Source organism: Grus americana, chromosome 1, assembly GCF_028858705.1.
Source record: "Grus americana isolate bGruAme1 chromosome 1, bGruAme1.mat, whole genome shotgun sequence".
In the NCBI taxonomy this organism is placed as follows: Eukaryota; Metazoa; Chordata; class Aves; order Gruiformes; family Gruidae; genus Grus; species Grus americana.
Window position 1 is genome coordinate 70,106,132 of NC_072852.1, and position 23,261 is coordinate 70,129,392.

At 39.7% G+C, this 23,261-nt stretch overlaps 1 protein-coding gene across 2 annotated transcripts in view; it reads left to right on the forward strand.

The window, feature by feature from the left end:
• Positions 1–23,261, forward strand: part of BCL2L13 (BCL2 like 13) — a 46,474-nt gene that overhangs the window by 14,504 nt on the left and 8,709 nt on the right. For both annotated transcript variants that reach the window (XM_054821798.1, XM_054821807.1), the window contains exons 3-6: positions 2,531–2,641; positions 3,609–3,765; positions 7,008–7,077; positions 12,739–12,882. In XM_054821798.1, the coding sequence (XP_054677773.1) occupies positions 2,531–2,641; positions 3,609–3,765; positions 7,008–7,077; positions 12,739–12,882 (482 nt within the window). The remainder of the gene's footprint in view (positions 1–2,530; positions 2,642–3,608; positions 3,766–7,007; positions 7,078–12,738; positions 12,883–23,261) is intronic.

Below are 23,261 nucleotides of genomic sequence, written 5' to 3' on the forward strand. Positions count from 1 at the left end.
CTGTGAAGCAGCGGTTTGGTCGTTCAAAGAGGCAACCTTGAAGGGACTGACAAGGCATTAGTGAGTGTCTGTTCATTAACCAAAAGGAGGAACGGTTTGCTCCTCTCTGGAATTTATTGTTCAAAGTGGCAAAGCGAGACTGTTTGAGAAGGGATTTAAGAAGCTAAATAAAGTTATTCTCAACATAGTGATGATGATCTGTGTGGTTAAGTAAAATGGAATTAAAGTGACTATCCGTTCCTTTAAACTGCTCACATAAATAAATGTAAACGTTTTACACTGACTTGTACATTGGTTTAGAAGGATTTTGTCTCACAGATATCTATTGAGTGCTGAGGTTTTTAAGCATTAGCACACATTCAGTGGGTTGATTCTGTGGATTTTTAAATTAACTTTTCAAATATAGGAAACCTTGCAAGCTTATTTCCTAGTGTTTTTTTAAATACAGAAAAAGCACAGTGTACTTTACTACACATCTGTGTGTGTGTTAACTAGTATTGTTGCTTTTATGGTTTTCACACACTCTGATATGAAACCTACTGATACTATGTGTCGATTATGAAGGAAAGAGGAAGGCAATACAACACTTAAAGTGAGTTCAAGGAGATTTAAATAGAGATGAACCAAAGAAAATAGGCAGTTGTTCATAAGGCCAGCAAATTATGATTTAGTGTCATCAAAACAAGAATGAAGACATGCTAGAAAGCTACACTGGGTGTTGCAGGACTTACCTGAAGATTTCGCTATGAAATAGAAGTGATGCGGAAGAAATGGTCAGGTGATACCAATGTTACAGATGTAAATCTTTTCCCTTTTTATTTTCTTCTACTGAGTGAAGAACATTTGTAGAGCAGAACAATGTCTAGATGCCAAGGTAGTGCTGTAGGCAGTCAGTGTAGGTGCAGAAAGGGTGAGATAGGTTGGAGAGTCATCAGTATTTGGGTGCATGAGTAAGAAACAGTGGACATGGGCAACGTAATCAGAAGGTTGGCCAGGAGGTGGTCTTTAAATCATGGGCATGAGAGAACGTGAAGTCCCAAAAAAGAATTCTAAGGAATATTCAGAAGTAAGAGAGCTAAGAAAATGTGTTTTGGGTAGCCCCCTCGCTGATACTGTTGAAAGTAGCAGCGTGCAGGGCTAATGAGGAGTGATAATTCACCCATAACTTATGGAAGAAAATGGCTGGAAGGGGCATTGCTTAGCAAAGGGAAGTTTTGTGGTCAATTTTATTTGTTTTTTTTTTTTTTATTCAAGAGTAAGTTGATACAAAATTCACTTTTATATTTGTGTGGATATAACAGAGGTCCATTTTATCTCTAAGTAGGACATTTTGAGAAACTGAAAGAAAGAAGAAAATTTCAGTGGTAGGCTGTTGATTCACTGATGTTTGGTGAAAATAAAGCAGCAGTTAATGGAACAGTTTTTGTAGTGTGCTTTAAGAATGGGATTTGAAGACATGCTTGAAAGCTGATGGAAGGAATAAAGATGAGCAAACCCAAAGAAAAAGCAGATACATAGCAAGAGTTTTGAGTTGGAACTCTGTCCCAGACATCTAGTCTTTCCATTAGTACCCATCCCATAAACCAGTTACTTGAGTTGTTACCTTGCCGTACAGCCTTATATTGGAAAGGTTGACATTCAGCAGGCAGTTCCTTAAATATTCAAATGTTTTAAATAACTTGGCTTGCTTGGAAACAGTTTTGTGTCTCTGTTTTGCTGTAGCAAAACAAATTAAGACGATTGCGAGTCTATGTAATCTGGAATGATCTGGCTGAAACAATTTCTTGTTACCAAATATCTAGAGTCAGCACACGGAATATGTATTCGTCATCTCAAACCATGGCATGTGTATTTCTAGGGATATGCAGCCATTTCAGATTCCTAAATGACTTGATGAGAATTGACAATTGACTGACAATTGTGGGGTCCTTTGTCTATTGTTACTTGTGAAGCCAGTCTTAAATTATTTCATTGTGGCCTGTAGACTCCTCATGAACAGTGAAGTGATGCACAGTTAATAGATTTCGGGACTCTTCACTGATGTCATTACATAGTTGCTCTGAGTATTTTCGTAGATTTTGCAGGCATCAATATCAATTTTATATTTTGCTACTCAAACCCAAGCTTATGCCTACGTCTGCTTTGTTTTGGTGTAGTTTGATAATGAGTATATTAGTTTTAATGGCTGCTTGTTTATGTGCCTTGGTTTGATTTTGGTCTTAAATTTAAGATGTTTGTTTTTAAAGCTGTTATATGTATTCTGTTTGTGGCTTTACAGTTCTAATTTTTTTAATATATTCATATTTCAAGCACCTATTCTATCTTCAATAGGACTGGAAGTTTATGTGTTTCTGGGTTCATATAATAAAACTTTTGTAATAAGTGCCCTTAACGGATCATACTTTTTATGTTGCTGTCTGAAATAAAACTTTCACCCTGAATTCCTTTATAGTTAATATTTCAATATCATGGTCCATTATCTACCTTATTTGAAATACCATATTTGAATAATTTCTCTGGTTTCTTTTAGGGACTCAACAACAGCTTACAGCACAACATGCTTTGGAGAAAGAGGCTTTGGAGAAGATTAAAATAGAAATAGAAGAGGAGCTAAAACATCTTGATGAAGAAATCTTGGAAGGTGCTCTTCAGATTTTCCCATTTCAATCGATAATCTCTATGCACTATAATGGTGGTTAATTTGTAACAGGCACTCTAGTTAAAGAGATTTTTGGACGCATTGAAGCTCTTTACCGTCCTCCCCCCACAAGATTTCTACACATTGTCACGTGAAGTCAAATAGTTAAATGTTACCGTTTGGAGTGGTGGAGTCTAGCCAAAGCAAACAATTGAATGACATTTAATAGGCTACTATAAATAATGAAATGTAAGCAGCTCTTGAGCTGCTCCAGTTGATGACAGAAGTGAAGTCATTCCTCAGCAGCTAACATTCAGAGGAGTGTGGACTTAAACCATCAGATTTCTCACTTCCACCAGGTTTATTTTTTTTTTACATGCTTTGACCTGTAGATGGGGCTTTTATAAGACTCCCAGTAAGGGATGGTTTGGAATCAACATTTGCTTTGCATGTATGTTGCAAATTGGATATCTGAAGTAGAAAGGCTCTAGATCTGTTTACATTCATCCATATAGATCTTTCTTAGAAGTTTTTAACTGAGAAGGAACAGGTTAGATGAACAAAATATTATTTTAAAAAATGATACTCTAATACTGCTGCAGATATGTCCACATGCAGGCAAATTTTACCATGGAAAAGTGGCTGTCTTGCTGCTCCATCAGGGTTGGCATCGCCTTAAAATGGAGACTAGCTGCACATTCAGCTAACTTGCTGGTTAGGATGCTGGTTAGTTGTGAAATAAGAGCTGGAGGGGAGGTGTAGCTCAAAGTCATCTATGGCTTGTAAGTACCGCTTCCAGAATATATTTGGACTATACTTATTTTACTACAATTTGTTCATAGCATGCTTTGACTATAGAGTTGTGATTTCTTCATCCCTCATGTAAACTGTGTTAGCTGGTGGGATAAGAAATCTAAGACTGTTGATTCTTATATGAATCTATTTTATTTTGTATACTTTTTTCTCTCAGCATTTACCACTACGGGATTTGACTGCCACACTTCCCCAGTGTTCAGTCCTGCCAATCCAGAGAGCTCAATAGAAGACTGCCTGGCTCATTTGGGGGAGAAAGTGTCCCAGGAATTGAAAGAACATCTGCACAAAGCACTGCAGAGTTTGCTTAGCAAGTGAGTTTCCATTTGCTTTCTCAAAGGAGAAGGTATTTACTTTTGCATTGTGACTGCTGCTGAAATGCTAAAGATGGGACTACATTTTGTATTGCATTTCTTTCTTTTTCAGTGTTCCTTTATCTGGCTGTTTTTTTGTTTTGTGTTGTAATGTGCAAATACTTCTTTGTGGTATTTGCTCTTTACAGTAATATAAGTTCTAAATTTTTTTCTAAGCTTTTGTCATTGAACTTCTGAGACTAATTTGAGTTGCTGGTGAAACTAGCAGCTGGCAGCTGCCAATTGCCATTGCCAATTTCATGAGTTCTGGGCTGTAGCCAGATTAACTTATTTTACCTTATAGTTAAGAGTGGAGCTGAAGGTTTGTTGGTAGTCTGGCTCAAGATGAGTAGGAGAGTTTCCTTGGAAGGACGGTACTTAGATGTCTACCATTCAGGTACACATCTGAAGCACATGTGGGCCGCTGGGCTAACCTTGGTGCCTTAAGAGCTGTCCTGCCTGTTTAAGCTTATTGTTTAAATAGCACATTGTACGTGGGATGCTAGTATCTTGATTAATGTCTTTTGCAAATTGGTAAAATTGTTGTGGTTGCTTGGTTTTCTATTACAAATTACGAGCCTGATTTTAATGGATCCACATGAACTACTTCTGGCTGTTCTGAGTGACCTCCAAAATGTATTTGTAGTTGGAAGGTGCTACTTTAGGGACAGTTACATAAATGCAGCATTAGCAAATAGCTATCTGAGTCTGTTTTGTGGATTGATTTAAATAGCATGGCTCAAAAGAAACCGAAAATTTCTAGTGCTACTCTTTCAGAGTTTGCATAGCTGTTCACAAACTGTTTGAACAACAAGGTACTGGAAGACTAGAAATCAGTACCTAAAACTTTCTGATGCATGGGACTTAAGCCTTCCATCCAAGCATTGGAGAGGGATCTCATGCCCTCGTGAAGGTAATACCCTTTATGGCAGACTTCTGGAAGATTATGAATTTGGAAGTCATTCCATCTGAGCATCAGGAAACATGTTTTTACTGTGAGGGTGACTGAGCACTGGCACAGGTTGCCCAGAGGGGTTGTAGAGTCTCCATCCTTGGAGATATTCAAAGCTGTCTAGGCAGCCTGGTGTAGGAGACCCTACTTGAGCCAGGGAGGTTGGTCAGGATGTTCTCCAGCAGTGCCTTTCAACCTCAACCATTCTGTGATTCCTTAACTAGCCCATCTATTCCTTAACTAGTTCCCTAGTCAACAACTAAGGCTTGACTCTTTATGACCAATAAAATTTAAAAATGGCTGTTGAAGGTCAGGTAGGTCAGGGCTTTGGGCAACCTGATGTAGTGAAAGATATCCCTGCCCATGGTCTTCAAAGGTCCCTTCTAACCCAAACCATCCTATGATTCTATGACTGACTTGGATTTCACAGCAAAGGTGCCAAGTAACATCTGACCAGACAGATGAATGTGGTTATCTCATTTTCCATCCAAGGGAAAAGTACACTCTGTTAACTTGGCATTTAACTTTCAGAAACTAATATATATACTGTCTGCTTCTATATGGAGTTTCTATAGGGTCAAAAATTAAGTTCAGTATTGTGTAAACTAATAATTATTTACCCACAGAAAAGAGTATGTGGGGTACACGTTTCTCCTTAAGTGGCAGAAGATATGCTAGTGTGTTCCTCCAGAAATAGCAGAAGCTTATCTGTCTTTACAAGCCAGGCATTTGTGTCATGTGGCCTTAAAAACTTGTACTTGGTATCTTCTAAAGAGCTGAAGTTTTGATAAATACCTCACTACACTAAAAATACTAAAAAACCAGACTGGCAACAAGTTGGAAAATTAACAGTAAGCTTTGCAACCCATCTTTTTTGTGTGTCTAAAATGGTAAATTGAAATAATAGCATTTTAAGTTTAAATGTCTTAAAGGTTGTAGATAATTGTTTTTGGAAAGTTCCTCAGATGAAGTCTTTGAAAATTAAGTGGTTTTAGCTTGTTAGTAGCCTGATGTTCTAGGCTTCTTGTGTTTTCTGTAGGGAAATATTTGCATTCTAAGTTTGGTTTTTTATTTATATATGTATGTACATACATACATATAAAGTCTGAAATGCTTGTGAAAACATGTTGACACACATGCCTTTTTATAAGGCAAACTAGAGCTACTGTTTAATCTCTTGATAATATCCTTTCTGCAGCTGTTGTTGCTTTTCTCATCCCACTGATTGATTTGGGTTTGTGTTTTAAAGGAACTAACGTGCCAAAGAAGAGAATGCACTTAAAATGACAAATCCAAATTATGTTTTCCCCAGTGTGCTTTAACTCTGTTCTTTTACCCATGTTTGCTACAGTAGTGCTATCTGATGCAATACTTACTTTGCTTATATTTTCCTGTCCTCTTATATGCATATAAACAAGTATGTTGTGGTACAGTAGGCTGTTAGACCAAGACAGATTTTTGGAGTTCAATAAGCAGTCTTCTGTCCAATAGCAGTTACCACTATTTCCATTTAAACTAAAGTCTGAACTTGCCTTTTGCCATGATCTGGCTCAGGACAAACACTTTTGAAGCAGTACATCTTCTGCTGTCAGTTGGCAGAAAGTCGTTATTGTTACTGACTCTAAGATACTATATCATCATGGAGGAAGGAGTATGGAAGAGAGGAATTTCATCATCCCCATTCAGAGACGTAGAGATGTGATCAATCTAAAACAGTTATCTGCAGAAATATGAAGGTTTTTTTGTGATCAAAAGTGCTATTTCTTGCAAATAAAGGCTTCAACTCTAACACAGTGTTAATGTGGTCAAGCAGTCTGTGTTGGTTCATAGCCTACATTGTTTATAAAAATTTTACTCTGCATTGGCCTCTATCTCACAGATTAATTTCTTAGTAGAATTTTTTTATCTCTAAAGTCTTAGATTATAAAAAATTATATGCAAGAACTTAGAATTTTTGGTAGCATATCAGAGAACCTACTTATTTAATGTCCATTAAGTTGTAGAGCATCAAATTATTATGAAATTCACATAACCAATTATATGAAATTGTGAAACTGGGAGAAGGTGATGCCTTCCTGACCCTGTCTGGTGCTGGTGTTTTATGTCCGGAAATGTGAGACCTGTTAGCTCTTGAAAATTATTTGCTGTAATACATGTGAAAATATTTTGTTCTCTGGAAACTGAGAATTTTATTTTATTCTTGTTCTTTTGTTTCCTTTTATAACTTTCAGTGTTGGTTTAACTTCTGCAGGCCGGTGACATATCAAGAATATCGAGAGCGCACACAAGAGACAGCTGCTCATGCCAGTGGGTGGAACAAGGTACCAAATAAGTGACTTTCACTTTGATATCTTTCGCATCTATTTGATGTCCATAGTGTTTTTACTAGGTACAGTTATGATTCGTAGAGGACCAAGAATAAAAAGAGCCCAGTTGTTTTTAGTATGAAGTAACTTTCACTCTCAAAATGGTAGCTGTGGACATAATATGTAGTTTTTAGATAATTTAGCCAGACGTTATCTAATGGAATTGTTAGGTCAATCTTCCTTTATTATGGTAAAACGAAAAGTTAGAGTTGTTGTTTGACATTTTTTAAAAAAAAAAATCATTGAACTTTTTTGAATTCCCAAGAGAGAATTATTTCTTTAGCAGTTCTGTAATGAAATCTGAGACAGATGTTTTCATACTATTTCTCTACTGTTTCTTTGCTCCCATCTTAGGTTCAAAATATACGTAAAAAAAAGTGCTGAACATGGTGAAAATAAAAATTGATAGTATCTTCACAATATGTTCAGAAAACATAAGGATGGTGTGCCTACCTGGTTTCAGGAGTAGTTATCTCAAATTAGATGAAGCTTCTTTTTAAAATAAAATGCAAATCTGTAAGTGAACTCTCTTATAATAGTTTTAATGTAGAATGAGTAGAATTACTGTTCACAGATTTATCTTTCATTAATCATTCAAATTCATCATCTTAATTATTCTCTGATGGATTCAGTGGGCATCCGAAAAAGAATGAAGTAAGTATCTGCAAATTTAATCACAAATTGAGTGTTAAAATTTAGTCTTAAATTTAAAATAGAACAAGATTTTTTTCCCCCTCTTTACATTGTTTTTTCCAGAAATACTTTTCCTTAACTAAATTCCCCTGCTTACTTCAGAAACTGATCTTCTAACCAAGGGTGTGGGCACTTTTAAAGCAGTTTATTAAACATCACTTGACAAGTTACTGCCCAGGGCACCAGCTGTTATAATTGGTGTGTGCATGCTTTCAGTTTATCATCTTGTGATTCAGAGCATTTTAATTTAAACAACCATGAAATCTGATTATCAAGAAGGTGGCTTAAATGAGCACATTTTACTTTTCAGTTGGTGAAAACTAAAAACAAGCATAAAACCAGTCATTGTGGCTCAGCTGGCAAGGGAGGGGGTGGATGGAGCTTGTGAGTTGCCTATTATGTCTCCAAATGCTATTGGTACACCCCTCTTGAAGATTCAGCCCTGGGTAGATGGATCAGCCGTGTTTGGGGGTTTGTGATTCAGCCTTTATTGCTGCTACATTTGTGCAGCCCCTGTGGCTAGTGGCTTTTGGTCCCCGTCAGCTTGTGATTGAGAATATCATCCAGAAGATGTCTTTGTCATCACGTTTGTTTACCAGTAGCATTTGTTGCTACAAAACTTATAGCCCACAAGCAAACCAGAATGGAAATTTTGTAGAATAATGCAGCATCTGTTTGTATCATTTTCGTGGTAGCTTGATGCTTCAGGAATGCCTGGCAGTTCCTCTAATAATACTTGTTTTGAGGAGATGGAATACATTTGTGTAGGTTTCATTTCCTTTTAAATTCTTTCGTGATCTTAATCAGAATCGTATTTTATAACAGAAGAGATCTAGATATATTTACTCCAACCTCAACCGAGCTTAATTTTCACTCTAAAGAAGCTGCTGTTGGAAAAATAATTTTAAAAAGTGGCTATAAATAGACACAGTGTTAGTTCTAATTAGCAGGCATACAGCAGCGAAATGAGGCTGTACTGGCCTCAAGTTTGTGAAAATCTGAAGGAGGTATACTTAAATTGACTCTGTCAGGAGAACTGAAGCTTACTCCCTTTTATGACTAAATAATAAGAAAACATACAACTAGCTGAGCTAGCCAAACAGAATAATAAATCACTCCCCGTTACATGCTCACGGCTGTTACACATCCTATAGTTTCTTGGGTGGAGCAGAAATTGAAGAAGCGCAGTAGCTGTGGCAGATGTCAGAGGATTAAAAATGTGGAAATACCTTCCCATAGACAGAATTCCATGTGATCAAGGCTTGTGGTTTGATCCAGACTAGAAGAAATAAAACAACTGAAGCTAGTAGATAAAATGTGTCTTCAGTTACATGTAAGCTGTATTTGTTGTGCTCAGTAGTGGCATCTTGCACAGCAAGATACTTTTTTTGCTTTCAGTCAGTAGGAACTAGTATATAAAATCTCACTTTAAATTTCTGAGCCCTTGCTGCTGTAGGTATGTATTATTATACATATGTATGTATAAAAGCCCCACCTATTTAATATATTAAAAGTGATGCACTCAGAGAGCCACGCTGATCACTTAAAGGCCGGTGGCACAAAGCAGACTTAAAGTAGTCTTTGCAAATCTTCCTTGATGTCATGTGTATGAAACACGGCATACAGGTAAGCATATACTTCTGGGAGGTACTGGATTACCTAGCTGGCTAGCTGGTTGGAGGTTGAATGTGGCCAAAGGCTTGATCTGTCTGGTTTACAATTGGGAAGGTGTCCTTTTTAGTCATGCCATTTTTGAAAGAGCTTGTTCATTATACAAACATGAGCAGAAAGAATACAACTATTATTTTTTTCCATTTAACAATATGGATCTTTTCCAGAGCGCAATGATATGTTTGAACTGCTGAAGAGGTTTGGTTAACTGACTAACACATGGGATGTAAAGGAATATTTTCAGTTACTAAAACATGAATATTGATCTGAATGAGGAAATACCGCAGGGTGAACTAATACATAGGAACATCAGTTCTTCCATTAACATCCCACAGAAGCAAAGTTTACCCACAGGTATTAGAAGTGCTGTTTCTCAATTAAAAAAAAATTGGGAAAAAAAATTATTTCATGTATTTCTCAGAAATTGCAATGTGAAAATAATAGGCATGATGTTGAATCCTGTAAAGAAAAGGAGTCTTCACCTTGTATTTGAAATAAGAGTCTCATTAAAACAAAACCCAAACCACCTCAAACTTAGGGGAAATTATGTTTCTGTGATAAGATAAATGTAATAAAAAATTGAAATACTCCACCGTTGAGTTTTTATGCTCTTTGCTTAAAATTAAATATTATATACATACTCCAAAATACATAATCCTACTATTGTGCATCAGATAAAATGATAACAAATACTGATATTGAGAGTCAACTGAACTGGTAAGTAGGTTAGCAGTCATCTTAATGTCCCATTTTTACTGATTAATGGAGCCAAAGAATAATACAACAAAAATGTAAGAATAAAATCATGTAAAGAATTAGATGAATTTCATGTTGAATTAGGCAAAAGGCACACAAAAGTGGCCATTACTTTGGATATAGCTTCTTCAAAGGCTCTGAACTTTCTTTGCAATTTTTTTTTTTTTGCATATATTTAAGTTTGTAATATTGTACTATGGGATTGCAATAGTATAATTGACAGAAATCTTTCATTTACAATATTCATCAGAAATCTTCTGATAGTAAATTTTTTTTTCTCTTAAAAGATTCCCTAGAAGTTTTCTTCAGACAACTATTTTCTGGCGTGCTATGCTTGATATTGTGTATGTTTTTCTTCACTTAAAATACAAATAGCCCCTAGCATTTCTTCCCAGGTGTACTGGTGGAGGGAATTGCAGTTGCTTTGAATTGCTAAGGCTATATTTTTACTTTGGTCAGTTAAATCTCATCACCATTCCCATAGTTATTCTGATGTACTGAAAGCTATTGTTAACCTTTATGAAGTACTGTGAAGGTAGTTCCTTTCATAAATTTAGGGACAGTGTCATGCAAACCTGTTCCTGTTCCTGCTGGTCTCAAAGGTAGTGTCAATAATTTCAGCGGGAAAGGAAAACCAGGTGGTGTTTGTTGGTATACATGGGACTGGATATTAGGGTTTGAATTTGGTCCCTTGCTCCTGAGACCTTCAGAGGCTTGCTGAATTTGGGAGGAGTGGATGGATTAGATATTTAAGTTGGCAAAGGAAGATGGCAGCAGCGATGTTCAGTATGCCAACATTTGAGCTCCGTTCATTTCCTAAGCAGCCTCTTCTGCTGTTGTTTCTTTTGCCATCATCTTAAAGTAAATGTCAAATATTTTGAGATCTCAGTGTTCATGCTGTTGTAGAGTTATGTGGGTGCGCCCAAAGCCTCTGAAAGATGCCTACTCTTGACAGCATGGTTTTTTTTTTCTTTGATCCAAAAAGACTGAAGTTTCTTCCGACACTTAACTTCGCTTTGACCTGCTCCTTATGTTTGTGCACTGTAAGCTTCCACCCCTTCTGCCTCTGAGTTGAGATTAATTATGAGAAACTCAAAGAACCTCAAAGCTTTTAAAATTCAAGCACCATCTCGTTCCTAGTTAAGTGACTACACTGATTAACTGTTTTTCCCAGAAGAACAGTACTATAACCTGTCTGTCATAGTATTGGACTCTCTCACTTGTTAATCAACTGGAACATCTTAAATTTATCAGATTACAAGCATTTTTACAGCCCCATCTGTTTCCAGTCGTCCATCTCAGTGTGACTCCCACCATTAATTTAGTACAAATCTCAAACCCAGCCTACTTTTCCTAGTAATCTTCCTCCAGCTTTGCATCCTAAGGTGTGATTTCTGGGAACAGTAATGGAGGATATTTACAGAAAAGAAAGTCAGGCTGAAGGAGGAGGAGACTGGGAAAGGAAGGAGGCATTTGGAGTTGAGTCTGAAGCGATAGAATTAGCCTGCATCGACCTTGCGCAGCTGGGAAGCAACGTTCTTATTTGCACAGTGAATAGATACGCAATGCACTTGTCACAAACTAGGTGCAGTAAAACTTACAAATATTTTTCTCTTGTATCATAATAGCGCTTTTTCAGATGGTAATGACTTAAATTCATACCAGTTTCCTGAACTTGACAAAGTGCTGCATATAAACTTTGCCCAGAGGGCCACTTGCGTGCTCTGAGAGAATAAAGTTAGAGTTTAAAAGTTCAACTGCATGTCGTTTAGGCAAACAAAAACATAATTTCATAAGGAAGTGTCTAGAACTCTGTAATATGAAGGAGGTGGGTTCACAGAGTGCTACATCTTCCAGAGCAATTCACATTTGGGTTAAGGCTGAACGTTCAGTTAAAAGACAAAAGGTTTGGAAGGAGGAATGGATGTGTTAAATTTGGTGTAGGAGAGAGAGTTTAACATGGAGAGTGGTTTGTGTTTGTCATTTTAAACGTGTCTGTAATGTGCTGCTGGCAGGAGTTGTTTGTTTCTGTCCCGTCTGAAAGCCAAGTGTGAATTTCTAAAGAGACTGTCCAGTGCAGTGCATCTATTCGAGAATGTGTATGAGTTTGCTGTTTAAATACAATGTGGGTGCATAACCCTTCAAACTATATATAATGTTGCATCTTTCCACCTCTGGGGTAGCAAGTTCTCAACCTGTTCTGCTTCTTTACCTGAATCTTGTGCTGGAAAAAAATGGGGCTGAAGAAAGCGCTGCAGTCCCATTTGTGAAACTCTCAAGTTCAGCTGTGGTGTTTGGCTTAGCAGATTACGTGCTTCTTTTTTACTGAATTGTATTGTGTTTCTGCCTTGTGTCTTCACAAAAATGAAGTGTATAGTCCGTGATATCTTTGGACTTGTAGATTCAGGCCTTTTCTGTGGAGCACATGAATTCTTCTGTTTTACCTACACAGTAGTAATGCTTTCTGTATTTATTCACAATTCTTGTTTTTTGAAGGTCTTGGTACCCCTGGTTCTGCTACAGCAATTTCTGATGGAATTAACCAGACGAGGCCAGGAACCACTGAGCGCGCTTGTGAACTTTGGGGTGACATATCTAGAAGACTATTCTGCAGACTATATCATTCAACAAGGAGGATGGGTAAGAAGACAATGTTTAATTTTCATACTTTATTCAAAGCTTATTTCTAAGTGTGATACTCATAGGAGTGAAAGGTAAGAGGGGTTGCTAGGAGGAAAGGAATGCCCCAAAAAAAGCAGGAGGTCAGGACCATATAGTTGGAAAGGGATCTTGAGCAGTCATCTACGTCACCCCTCTGTCCTGAGGCAGAACTGACTTTTACCCATTCATTTCGGATGTTGACATTAAAGACCTATGTGATTGGACTCCACGGTTTCCCCAGGCAGTCTGTTCCAGTTCTTTGCCTGTCTCGTTTGTTGGATTGCCATTGAAATTGGAAGAGGTCCTCAGATGTCAAATTATAACAGGTTTTCGTACACTGTGTGTTAAGATGCTAATATGTTGCTATATGGTGAGGTTTTGTTTGTATGTTCTTTCCTGTTAACGTACGTACAGAATTGCATTTAGAAGCAAACACTCGTAACAAGAAATACTGTGCCTGAGAGGCTCATCTTTTTAATGTTATCTTCATACTCTAGTGACTGCTGGAAATGGTATACGTTTTTTTCCTCTTAAATTTCAGAGGGTTATTTAGCAGATAAGTCATTGGGGAGCACTTCATACTGAAACGTCAGTAGATACTAATTTATTTTTATAAAATAGCTAATGCATATTGGATTTTGTAGCTATATAGGAACATGGATAGAATGAGCAATCAAGATTTCTTTGTGCTGCATTTCCGTGTGGAAATCTTCAATTCATGGTACCCAATGTTCCTGAGTCATGGCAAGCTGAGAGAGTTTCGTTTAAAAATACATCACAGAGGCAGCTCACAGCCGATGAGCTGGGTCTTGAAGGTAGAACTATGCTAAAGGTGGCTGAGCTTTAGATTACTGGGTTTGGGAAGGATGCCAGATTTGAATGGAATTAATCTCAGATTAGTGAAGTGGCTCCAGCAAGTTGATTTATTCTAAAGAGAAAAGCCGTTTAGGAAAACCCAGTGATTAAAAAGTGCTAGTAGGAAAAATCTCATTCAGACAGTTTCTCATATTTCAGGACTTTACCTGAAGTGTTTTTTAAGAGTAGTTGTTCCAGAATTTCTGCACATCTGCACCTTCCTATATCCTTTCCCTTCCTGGCAATCGTGGATAATGGTTTTCAAAGCCTTCGGGAGGGTTTGTTTGTCTTTAATGGATGGAAACACTAACAGCATGCAGCTACATGACCTTAGGTCAGTTGATATGCACTCACATTTCAAAGTATTCTCATCACAGGGAAGGTCCTTACTTGCACCTTTAAGACAGATGGATGTTAGTGCTATTTTGCTTTTCTGCCCTTTTTTTTTTTTTTACCCTCAGAAAAGGCTGTGGTCTAGCCCCCATTTAAGGCCTGCTATAAACATACTTAATACAGTGCAAAGCCGCTGAAAACAAGCAGCTTTCCAGCATGGCCTCCAAGGGAGGGGGCTGGGCTTTGTGTTTGTGTGCCTGTGCATGTATGTACAGATCTGGGTAGTCGGTGTTTAATGGGCTATGAGCTTGTCTGTATACATCCAGTCAGGCATAAAATCAGACTGACATAAGCGGTACAGCAAACAAGCCAGAGCTATTTTTGAAACAGCAGAAGAGGCGAGGGAAGAGACAAGGTGATGAAAATCCATTCCAGCCGAATTAATGTAGCTGCATTAACCCTTTGTGAGTTGCTCTGAGGATGGGGTTGGGGACCCACTGGGCTTGTGGCTTTATGTGGAAGAAGGGAATATATGGTTTTATTGTATTTTTTTTTCCTATAAGGAAAATGTTCATTTTTACTGAGTGGCATGCTTCTCAGTTTGTTCCGAGTCCGTGGGATGGTGTTCTGGGGATGGCAGTGCTGGGAGCAGGGCGTGGGGTGAGAGTGGGAGAGTGCGTGTGTGTTTCTGAGAAGGGCTGGGGGAGAGCCACCTGGCAGGCTGTCAGCCATCAGGCAAATGGTTTGCATTTTTTTAAGATAAGCATCTGCCACAGGGGCTCTGTGTGCCGGATCAAGTTGTCAGTAATACTTTGCGAGAGACATGAGGGCATTGTATAAACCTGGGAGTCTCCAGTGAGTTATGTTGCTGTGACAGTAGGAGGTTCATTTTTTGTGTTATTCCTGAGCGGTGTGAAGATGGGTCTTTCCTACAGCTGCTAAGAGCTTACTTAAAACTAAAAAGCTACCAGAACAGCCTGTCTGGGGTTTTTTTGTGGACCAGAAGCAGAGGAGAGCTTCACAGGAGTCAGCTTTTCAGGGGCAGACCTGAAAAACTCTGTAGTGTCTCTGGTGCTGTCTCTTCCCTTGGCACCTTGTAATTTGGGATCTTCCTTGATTTTTGGATTGGAGTCAACCTTTGCCAAGAGGGAAGTAGCCAGTTGAAGGTAAGGGGTCAGCTGAGCCCTTCCTGTGCCCCACTGTGGATGTGTGAAGTCAGAGTTTTACAGAGCTGTGTCATCCAGTGGGACCACTTGCTGCGTCATGCTGTGCAGCCACGATGCAGCTGGAAGAATTGCCCAGGTTCTGCATGTGTGCAAGACTTCAGGTTGTTTTGTGGGCTCGGGAGGCTTGTAGGTCCAGTAAAGCATATGAGTAAGGATGGTGGACAACAATTAAATAGAAGCAAAATTGCTAGCTCAAGGGAATAAAGGTTGATAAATTGGATAGCTATGCAGTAGATTTCGAGAAATCAGCGTGGCTTGTGAGAAATGGGAAATTTGGGATACTAGAGATAGAGCCTCTGAGATGTGAAGTCGCTTTTTGATTTTGCATCCCAGTCCTGCAGAGACATGGTGATGGGATGGTGTGTTGAAACAATGAATGTTCCCCTCCCATTCTCCCTGCAGGCACTAAAATTGTAATTCAGCTAACTTTTAATGGTAGTGTCGGACTAGGATGTAATGGTTGGTTGGCAAGAGAACAGCTGGCACATTTTTTTGTTCATGTGCACACAATATTTTGATACTATGATTCTGGCCGTTGTGTATGCTGTTCTCCTTCTCCTTGGTCTCTTTTACTGATTTAGGGTGAAAGTCTTCCAAGTAGGAATGTCTGCAGTGTGCTGCATGTTGTGTTTGGAAGCAGCTGGCAACGTAAATGTGAATGAAGACGTGAAATGACTACTCCATCTAGTTTACAGTCTCTTAGATTTGCAGGTTGAGTTTGGAGGATTGTAGGAAAGCAAGGAAATCTTCCTTTCTTCTGGATAGCCTCCCTCTTGCACTTTTTTCACTGTCATTGCAGTGACAGGTTGGGCTGCAGCTCTTACATTTACCCTGCTTGACTCTAAGTGTTGGTATGATCTCTTTTTTGGAGTAAAAAGCATGTTTGGTATTTCAGATTCTCTAAGTAGACACACGTGAGGACACACATTTCTTCCTGGTCATACTAAGATCTCATTCCCTTACCATCTTCAGCCATCGCAAACCAATTCCCAGCCTCATTTAGCAGTAGCTTCGTTCTTCTCTTTTCCCAAAAGCAATATTAGGGCTCAACAAACTGACGTGCAGTGTACATGCTCTCCCCTCCCCTTTCCTCCTCTTCCCTCCCTTCTCCTCCCCTCCCCTCCCTTCCCTTCTCGTACCTCCCCTCCCTTTTTGCTGTCTGACTTCTCCAGGGCTGAGTGCTGCTGCATCAGAAGCAATTCTTGGTCTCCTGGAAAAGTGCACAGTAAGGCCAGTCAGTTGGTAAGGATTTTTTTCCTTTTCCTTTCCCACCCCTCCTCCCAAATAATGTATTTCTTCTCAAGCTCTGCAGATCCTGTTTTCCATGGTTAGATTTCCTCTATGTTGAAATAGTCTGGGAATGTCTATAAGGAGGAAAAAGTATAAGATTACTTGGAAGCTAGCTGCTTTTTCCCCCCCTCAGATTCATGCTACAAGCCCATCTGCTTTTCACTTGTCTGAAAGAGGTGATATAAGTGCATGCAATCGGTGTTTATCAGTATTCAGTTAATAACCTTTCTTCTTTCTGCAAGAGGCTGGTGTTTGTATTTGTGACCTGTAGCTGAAATTGTCTCTGCTTTCCCAGGGTTCTTGTCTCATCATGTTCAGATCTGGATTTGAATCTAACTGGTTATTTGCCCATGTTGAAGACAGTAAAAGTAAATTTGCTTGAAATACGCATAGTGTTTACAGTTTCACATCTCAGCCTTGGAAAAGCTGTTCTCTGTTTCCAGTGTTTTGTCTTGGGCTTTTCTGCTGGTTTTGACATTTTCTTTGCTGCTGCTGATTGAGTAATCTAGTACTAGAGTCTGCTAACAATCTGGAGGAGAAAAAGAGTAAAGAGATACTTGTCATCCTAGGGAAACGAAGCGATCAGTTTGCGCTACTGGAGATTAAAATCTCCTTCTGCAGCAGTCCAGGTGTCTGCCTTGAGAATGACAATGCAGAAATAGAGAGACATGCTCCACTGGAGGAGAGAGAAGTCAAGTTTAATATGGTAGAGATGCAAGAAAGGGCAATCTAATTAGAAAAGTCCTAGAAAGGAGTTTTCCTTTCATAATAATTATACTTTACACTTTTATCATGGACTGCAGCAGTGAAACATCCACTTTTATTTGTAACTTCTTTGGTACAGTAATAGATTTTTTTATTTTTTAGGCACTGTGGCTGAAGGAGAAGGAACTTAAGTGGTCCAGGAGCAACTAGATCTCCTTTCTTTTCTCCCTTCCAACAACTTCAAATCAGTCTATCTGAAGAAGCGGTCTCTAAATAACTGAATTTACTTCAATTTAAACTGCTAAGACTGAAACCTTAAAGGGTGTTGCTTTGGTGCTGACTCTCTGCAGGTACTAGAGGTTATGTTGGAGGGCAGGGGAAGGAATAGGATCATTTCTGCAGGCTGTTCTAGCCAAAGCATTCCTTGAAGGGGATGAGAGCAGTGGCTGTGATATCAGCGTGCTTTGATTTGGTTCACATGACTTTTTTTTCCTTTTTTAAAAATTTTTTATTTTTTCCTTAATAAAAAGTACAGTCCTATTTTTGGACTCTGTTCTGTTTTTCTTGGCTCCATCTATCTTGACAGTTTAACAAAGATGAATACTACAATAAATGCCTGAGGGATTTTTGTGACTTTTTTAATGTACTGTTCTAGATCTGGGTGTTGTCAGCTGCCCCTTTTATAATCCATTTCTCTGAAGGATTAGCAGGGTAATGCTGTCAGATCTGACTTCAGCGAGGGTCTGAAGAGGCACGGTGTAGCGGGGCTGCGGGCGGAGGCACAGAGCGGACAGAACCGCAGCCTGGTTGGCGCGGGCGGGAGTGAAGCCGTCCCGATCCCAGCAGCCATCGGTGGGCACAGCCTTTGCCTGCTCAGCCTTTGGCCCAGGCAGCACTTGACCGGCACACGGCTGCTCCTCTATTACAGCTAGGAATCATACGACAAGCGCATTCCCAGCTCTGGGGAAATTTCTTATTGTGGGAAATTTGCTTGTTTCCCGCCACAGACCAGTTCATCACTCATTGCCTTTCATTTCTCAGACACTAGATTTTAAGCGCAAATGCTTAGTACTTGTACTGTTGTCATGATGCTGTTGGTGCAAGGAAAGTAATGACTGAACCTTATTTCTCTCTGTGGTACATTGTGTTACAAGATGAAGTCAGTACTCTCGCGTAAAAAAACTTCCTAGCTGTGTTGAGCATTCTGAATTTTTTATCATGGTAAAGATAGCTCTCCTGGAACGTTTGCATTCTGCCAGCGTTGCCTCCTGTACTTCAAGCCACTCTTTTTCTTGGGGATTTTATATGGGTCTATTTTGTTGGGGGGGGAGTTCAGGGAACATAGATACTTCTTCCCGCAAGGTGGCACTCCTCTCTGACCTGTATACAGAATTTTTGCTTCTACTGGACAAAATCAAGATCTGGGATGTATGGGTGGCTTGCTGGGCTGTATAGCTTTTCTGGAGGCTTTTTAGGGTCTTTGAAGATGAGTTTTGTATGAGTTGCCTATCCACATCATTCCTTTCATGAACAGACTTAACTGTAACCTGCCTGTTTATACTTCTCTAAGAACCGAACCAGAGAGACCAGTCGAGCTTTTCAGAACACTTAAAACTAAACCAAACCCTAGAAGAATACACACAGTGTCCACAGTAATCAGACGTAGTCGTGTTACATCCACCTGGACTTCTGAGCTGACAGGGCTTTCAAAGTCTTCTCTAAGATGCAGTAAATGCTCTGTTGGACACCTTAATGGCGATCCCTGTCCATCCATTATCTAATAACATCTCCACTACAAATTCAGTATGTTCTACTATTCCTACTATTTTTGTAGGAAAAAAAAGTTGCTTTTATCTTTGAGACATTCAGAATTTTGATTTGAATATCTGTTTCCACCAGAAGCAGCTCTACATAAATAAGGCTGAAATTATTATTGTGGTAAATAAGGATTATTTTTCTTATGTGTAGTTAAAGTTTTTGCTGTTTAGGAAAAATAACTACTATAGTTAGTAAGTCAGCTTGTTTCTATACACTTAATAACAGACCTATTAGAAAACTCTGAAAAATAGCATAGTCATCATGAGAGTCAGTTTCCAAGCCTTCTTTTTTGTTTGTTTGCTTTGGTTTTGTTATGTTTGCTGTTTTTAAATCATAATTGAAACTTGACAGGTGTTTTTAAATAGCAGTTTCCCACTATTATGTTAAAGGTTATTAGTGTTCTGAATCCACTGCTGAGAGTGATTTTCAGCAAAGTTCAGATTACTGACACTGGCAGGACTACAGCTGAATCCAAGCTGATGGGTTCTGCTTATTGGAAGACCTTTCAGATATTTTTTTCATTATTTTGTTACCAGTTTACAGTTGTCTAGTGTAGCTCTACACCCTGCAGCATAATGGCTATAACCTGTCCTGCGGGCTAGTCTAGCACATTTGTTAGAAGTGCTTTCTGTTACTTGTAGAAGTCTTGTGGAAAATTTCTGCAAGTCAAACCGCGTGGCTTGAGGACAGCGATTGACTTCTGGAGCTCCTTTTTTAGGTGTGCATATGCCACCTCGACAGAATTAAGTTGATCTTCTCCTCAAAATTACCTCACGTGCTGTGGACCATCCTTGCTGTGTTCTAGCCAAGAAGGGAACTATCCAGTTCTCCTCCTCATCATATCTTCTGCCAACTCTTCTCTCAAGTGGCAGTGGTTGGGATCAGGAGTGGCAGGGTGCTGTGGTGAAGGACTTGCTCTTGCTTCTCTGGACATAGATGACGTGGTTCTCTAAGTATATGCTGGGTGATGAAAAGCACTCCAAGTTTGCAAGGCTCCCATCCCAAATTTGAAAAAGAGGAACTCTGATGTTCTGGTCTGGAGCAGTAGACTATCCATTTACAATAAATAAAGCAGATAAAGAAATGCTTACATACATTCCTTCTTTGCAATTAAATCCAAAGTGTAGGGTTTATATAAGGCCTCAGGTTATTAAAAATCCTTCCACATGTTCCATCCTCTCCTGAACTAATCTGTCTGTGGGAGCTTTGCTTCTGGGTCACATCTGTAGACGAATCAAGAGAATTGTCCTAAATATCATTCAGTTTTTATTGCAGCTGCTTTAAAAGAAAGAAAAAAAAAACCAACAAAAAAATGCAAACCTCAACCAAATCAGCACAAAAGCCTAGCTTTATCCCCGTGACTTTGTGAATTAACTCTGAATTCAGCTCAAGAAATATTAATCATGTATCCTAAATAATGCCTATTACTGTCTGGCTTTTCAATTAAAACTTTATAAGCTTTTAATGAAAAAGTAGTGAAGTAGCCCATTGACACTCAGTACCTTAGCTTTCCCCCAGGTTTCTCAACCTTGGGCGATCTGTCTCTTCAAGCTTGGGGAGTTGCGTCCCTGAGGCACTGGCATGGAAGTTAAATTGTCTGTAAAGACAGAAAGGAGTCAGCCAGGCTTTATAAGGCTTTGATTTATGGGGAGCCAGCGACTGATAACTCTTTTGAGGTCAGTGCAGTCTGCGTAAGAAGGGGAACAATAAATAAATCAATATATAAAATGCTTGAGCCTCCTAGACCCTCCCTTCTGCTGAAGGCAGGATGGGTGTGCAGCATTGCTACAGGTATTAATGAAGTATTTGAAATGTTGAGGATTGCTCGTGTTCCCCATATTACCATACCTTCATTTCCTTACCCTCTCCAAAGCAGTTTATCCTGCACATTACCCTCAGCATATCCCAGACCTTACCTGTATTTTGTGAGAAGCGTATCTCCAGTGAAAGTGTTCCAGCAAAGCACATGGCCTTTAAAAAATGCCCCGATATGTGAGAATAACTACAATAACTAATGCCTGCTCCTCGTGTGTCAATGTTGCCTCCCCATCTGTTTGTTAACCTACTGAGGATCTAGCATTACATCACATCATACTGAGCTAAGAGATTTTGCTGGGCCTGGGCAGCTACTGGTCCACGTACTAGCTGTGATGGTACTTTGTCTGTGTTACTTGTTCAATTGTGTCAGAGTCAAATCACCTGTGGGTTCCTCCCGAAGAACAACTTCAATTTTCCTTATGAGAGGAGAGGGAAAAGTTAAGAGAGCGGTGGATCAGGAACAGAGCAGAAGCAGGGGCTGGAGGAATATGTACTGAGCAGTATCAGGATGGCTTCACTTTCTCCACAGTCCCTCTACCTGATTGTCCCCATTGACTGTAGGTGGCTCCCCCTCCCTGCTGTGGCCTGCTGAGTCACTGCTCAAAGACACTTGGCTTTCACCACTCTGCGGTACGCCAGTTCAGGGCAATTGAGCCCATCTGCATATGGCCCTAGTTGGTGCTTTTTTTAGTTTATTACTAAAAAGACATTCGCTACAATCGCCAGAGCGCACAAGCCTGTAGAAGCGTAGTGTGGTTTTGGAATATTTTTTTATATGCATCATGTTGAACCAGTCGCAGGAGCACGGGTGCACTTCCAGTGGTGTGTTAAGAGAAGAGCTGTTGTCAATTGTGCATATCCCTGTTCTTTTTGCCAGCATCAGATCACAGATGTAGTCTGGTTTGTTGTGATGTGCTGCAGGTGGGAAAGAAATGGATTCTGATTTGTGGAAGGCTAGAGCTGAGCAGGGAGGGATGTGGTATAAAGCTTCATGAGATTGCAGGTTTTACCTCTAGTTACTTTGTTGTTTAATTGTCCTCGTTCTGAGTCTGTATCGCCTGTGGGGACAAAACATTGCTATGATTGTAGGTGTCTGTTACTTACATTGCAGTGAGAATATTTCCTACTTAATCAACATCCAGAGAAAACCCTGATGATCAAAGGAGCAAATATACAACCTCAGGTGTCTGGGCAGTGGGCTGCCTCTCCGCCCTCAGCACAGGGTGGTGGAAGTTAACCACAGGAACCCGCTCCCTGCGCTGCTGCTCTCGAGTGCCTGCTGGAGCAGGACAGGCCGGGGCTGCGTGTGGAGCCCTGTCCTCACAGGCTGTGCAGCAGCCCTGGCCCACACGGCTCACTAGTTGTTCTTTCTGGATTCGGTAACCTCTGCCATTACTTAAGCTTCTTGGCTCTTCTTTTCCATTGCCCTTACTTTGCGATGCTGGTTGCTTCCTCCTAGGTTGTAGAACTCCATTTTGTTTTAATGGCTTGAGCTGCATTTGAAAAAAAATTTGTTCTTCTAGTGAAATACAACTTTCAAGAGGGTACTGGAGTCTTGAATTCTCAGTCACTGCCCACAGAGCAGAACTTGCTTTGGATTTGTTGGTGTGTGTGTGGTGTCTGAACATTTTCACAAACATAATGCCGTATTAATTTTTATTTCCTTCTGCATCAAGACTTTGTGGAGATCCTTAGGTGCTCAGTGAATGTCTAGATCGCTTCTAACATTCCCCTGAGGAATTCTGTGTGCTGTTTCACTTTAGAGTTTCTGAACGTGTTACTGAGCTAGATGATGCTTCCCATAGCCAAGCAATTTAAAGGCATTTATGAAGAAAAGTTCCTTTTGACGTGTTCTGTGAGATTCCTTCACTCATGCACAAGTATCTTCCAAAACTCCGTGGGCTTAGGAGATGAGATTTAGATCCCACCCTTGCCAAAATACATCACAAAATCTTGACGTTCCGAGTGCTGTCCTGTACCACAGCCTCCACTGTTGTACAAAAGTCTCCAAGAACGAGTCCGTCGAGTTTTGCAAAATGGCAAGGTGTTTTGGGGGAGTGGATAGGGAAATCTCACTCCTGTACTCAACTCCACTGACCCCTTTTCACAAAGTTTATTGATACAGTAATAATTTGCACCGTGAAAGACTGAAGTGTTGCTTCCTGTAAGCTGCGCAGATCTCTCAAGTGCTGGCTCAGCACTTTGGCCAGGGATCCGCTCCTGCTTCAGTTGCTGTCACTGGCAGTGACCAGCAGCGTTCGTGCTGTCTCTCCTGTGCCTGCCAGCTTGCTTTGCGGGTTTTTGTGTGTGTGT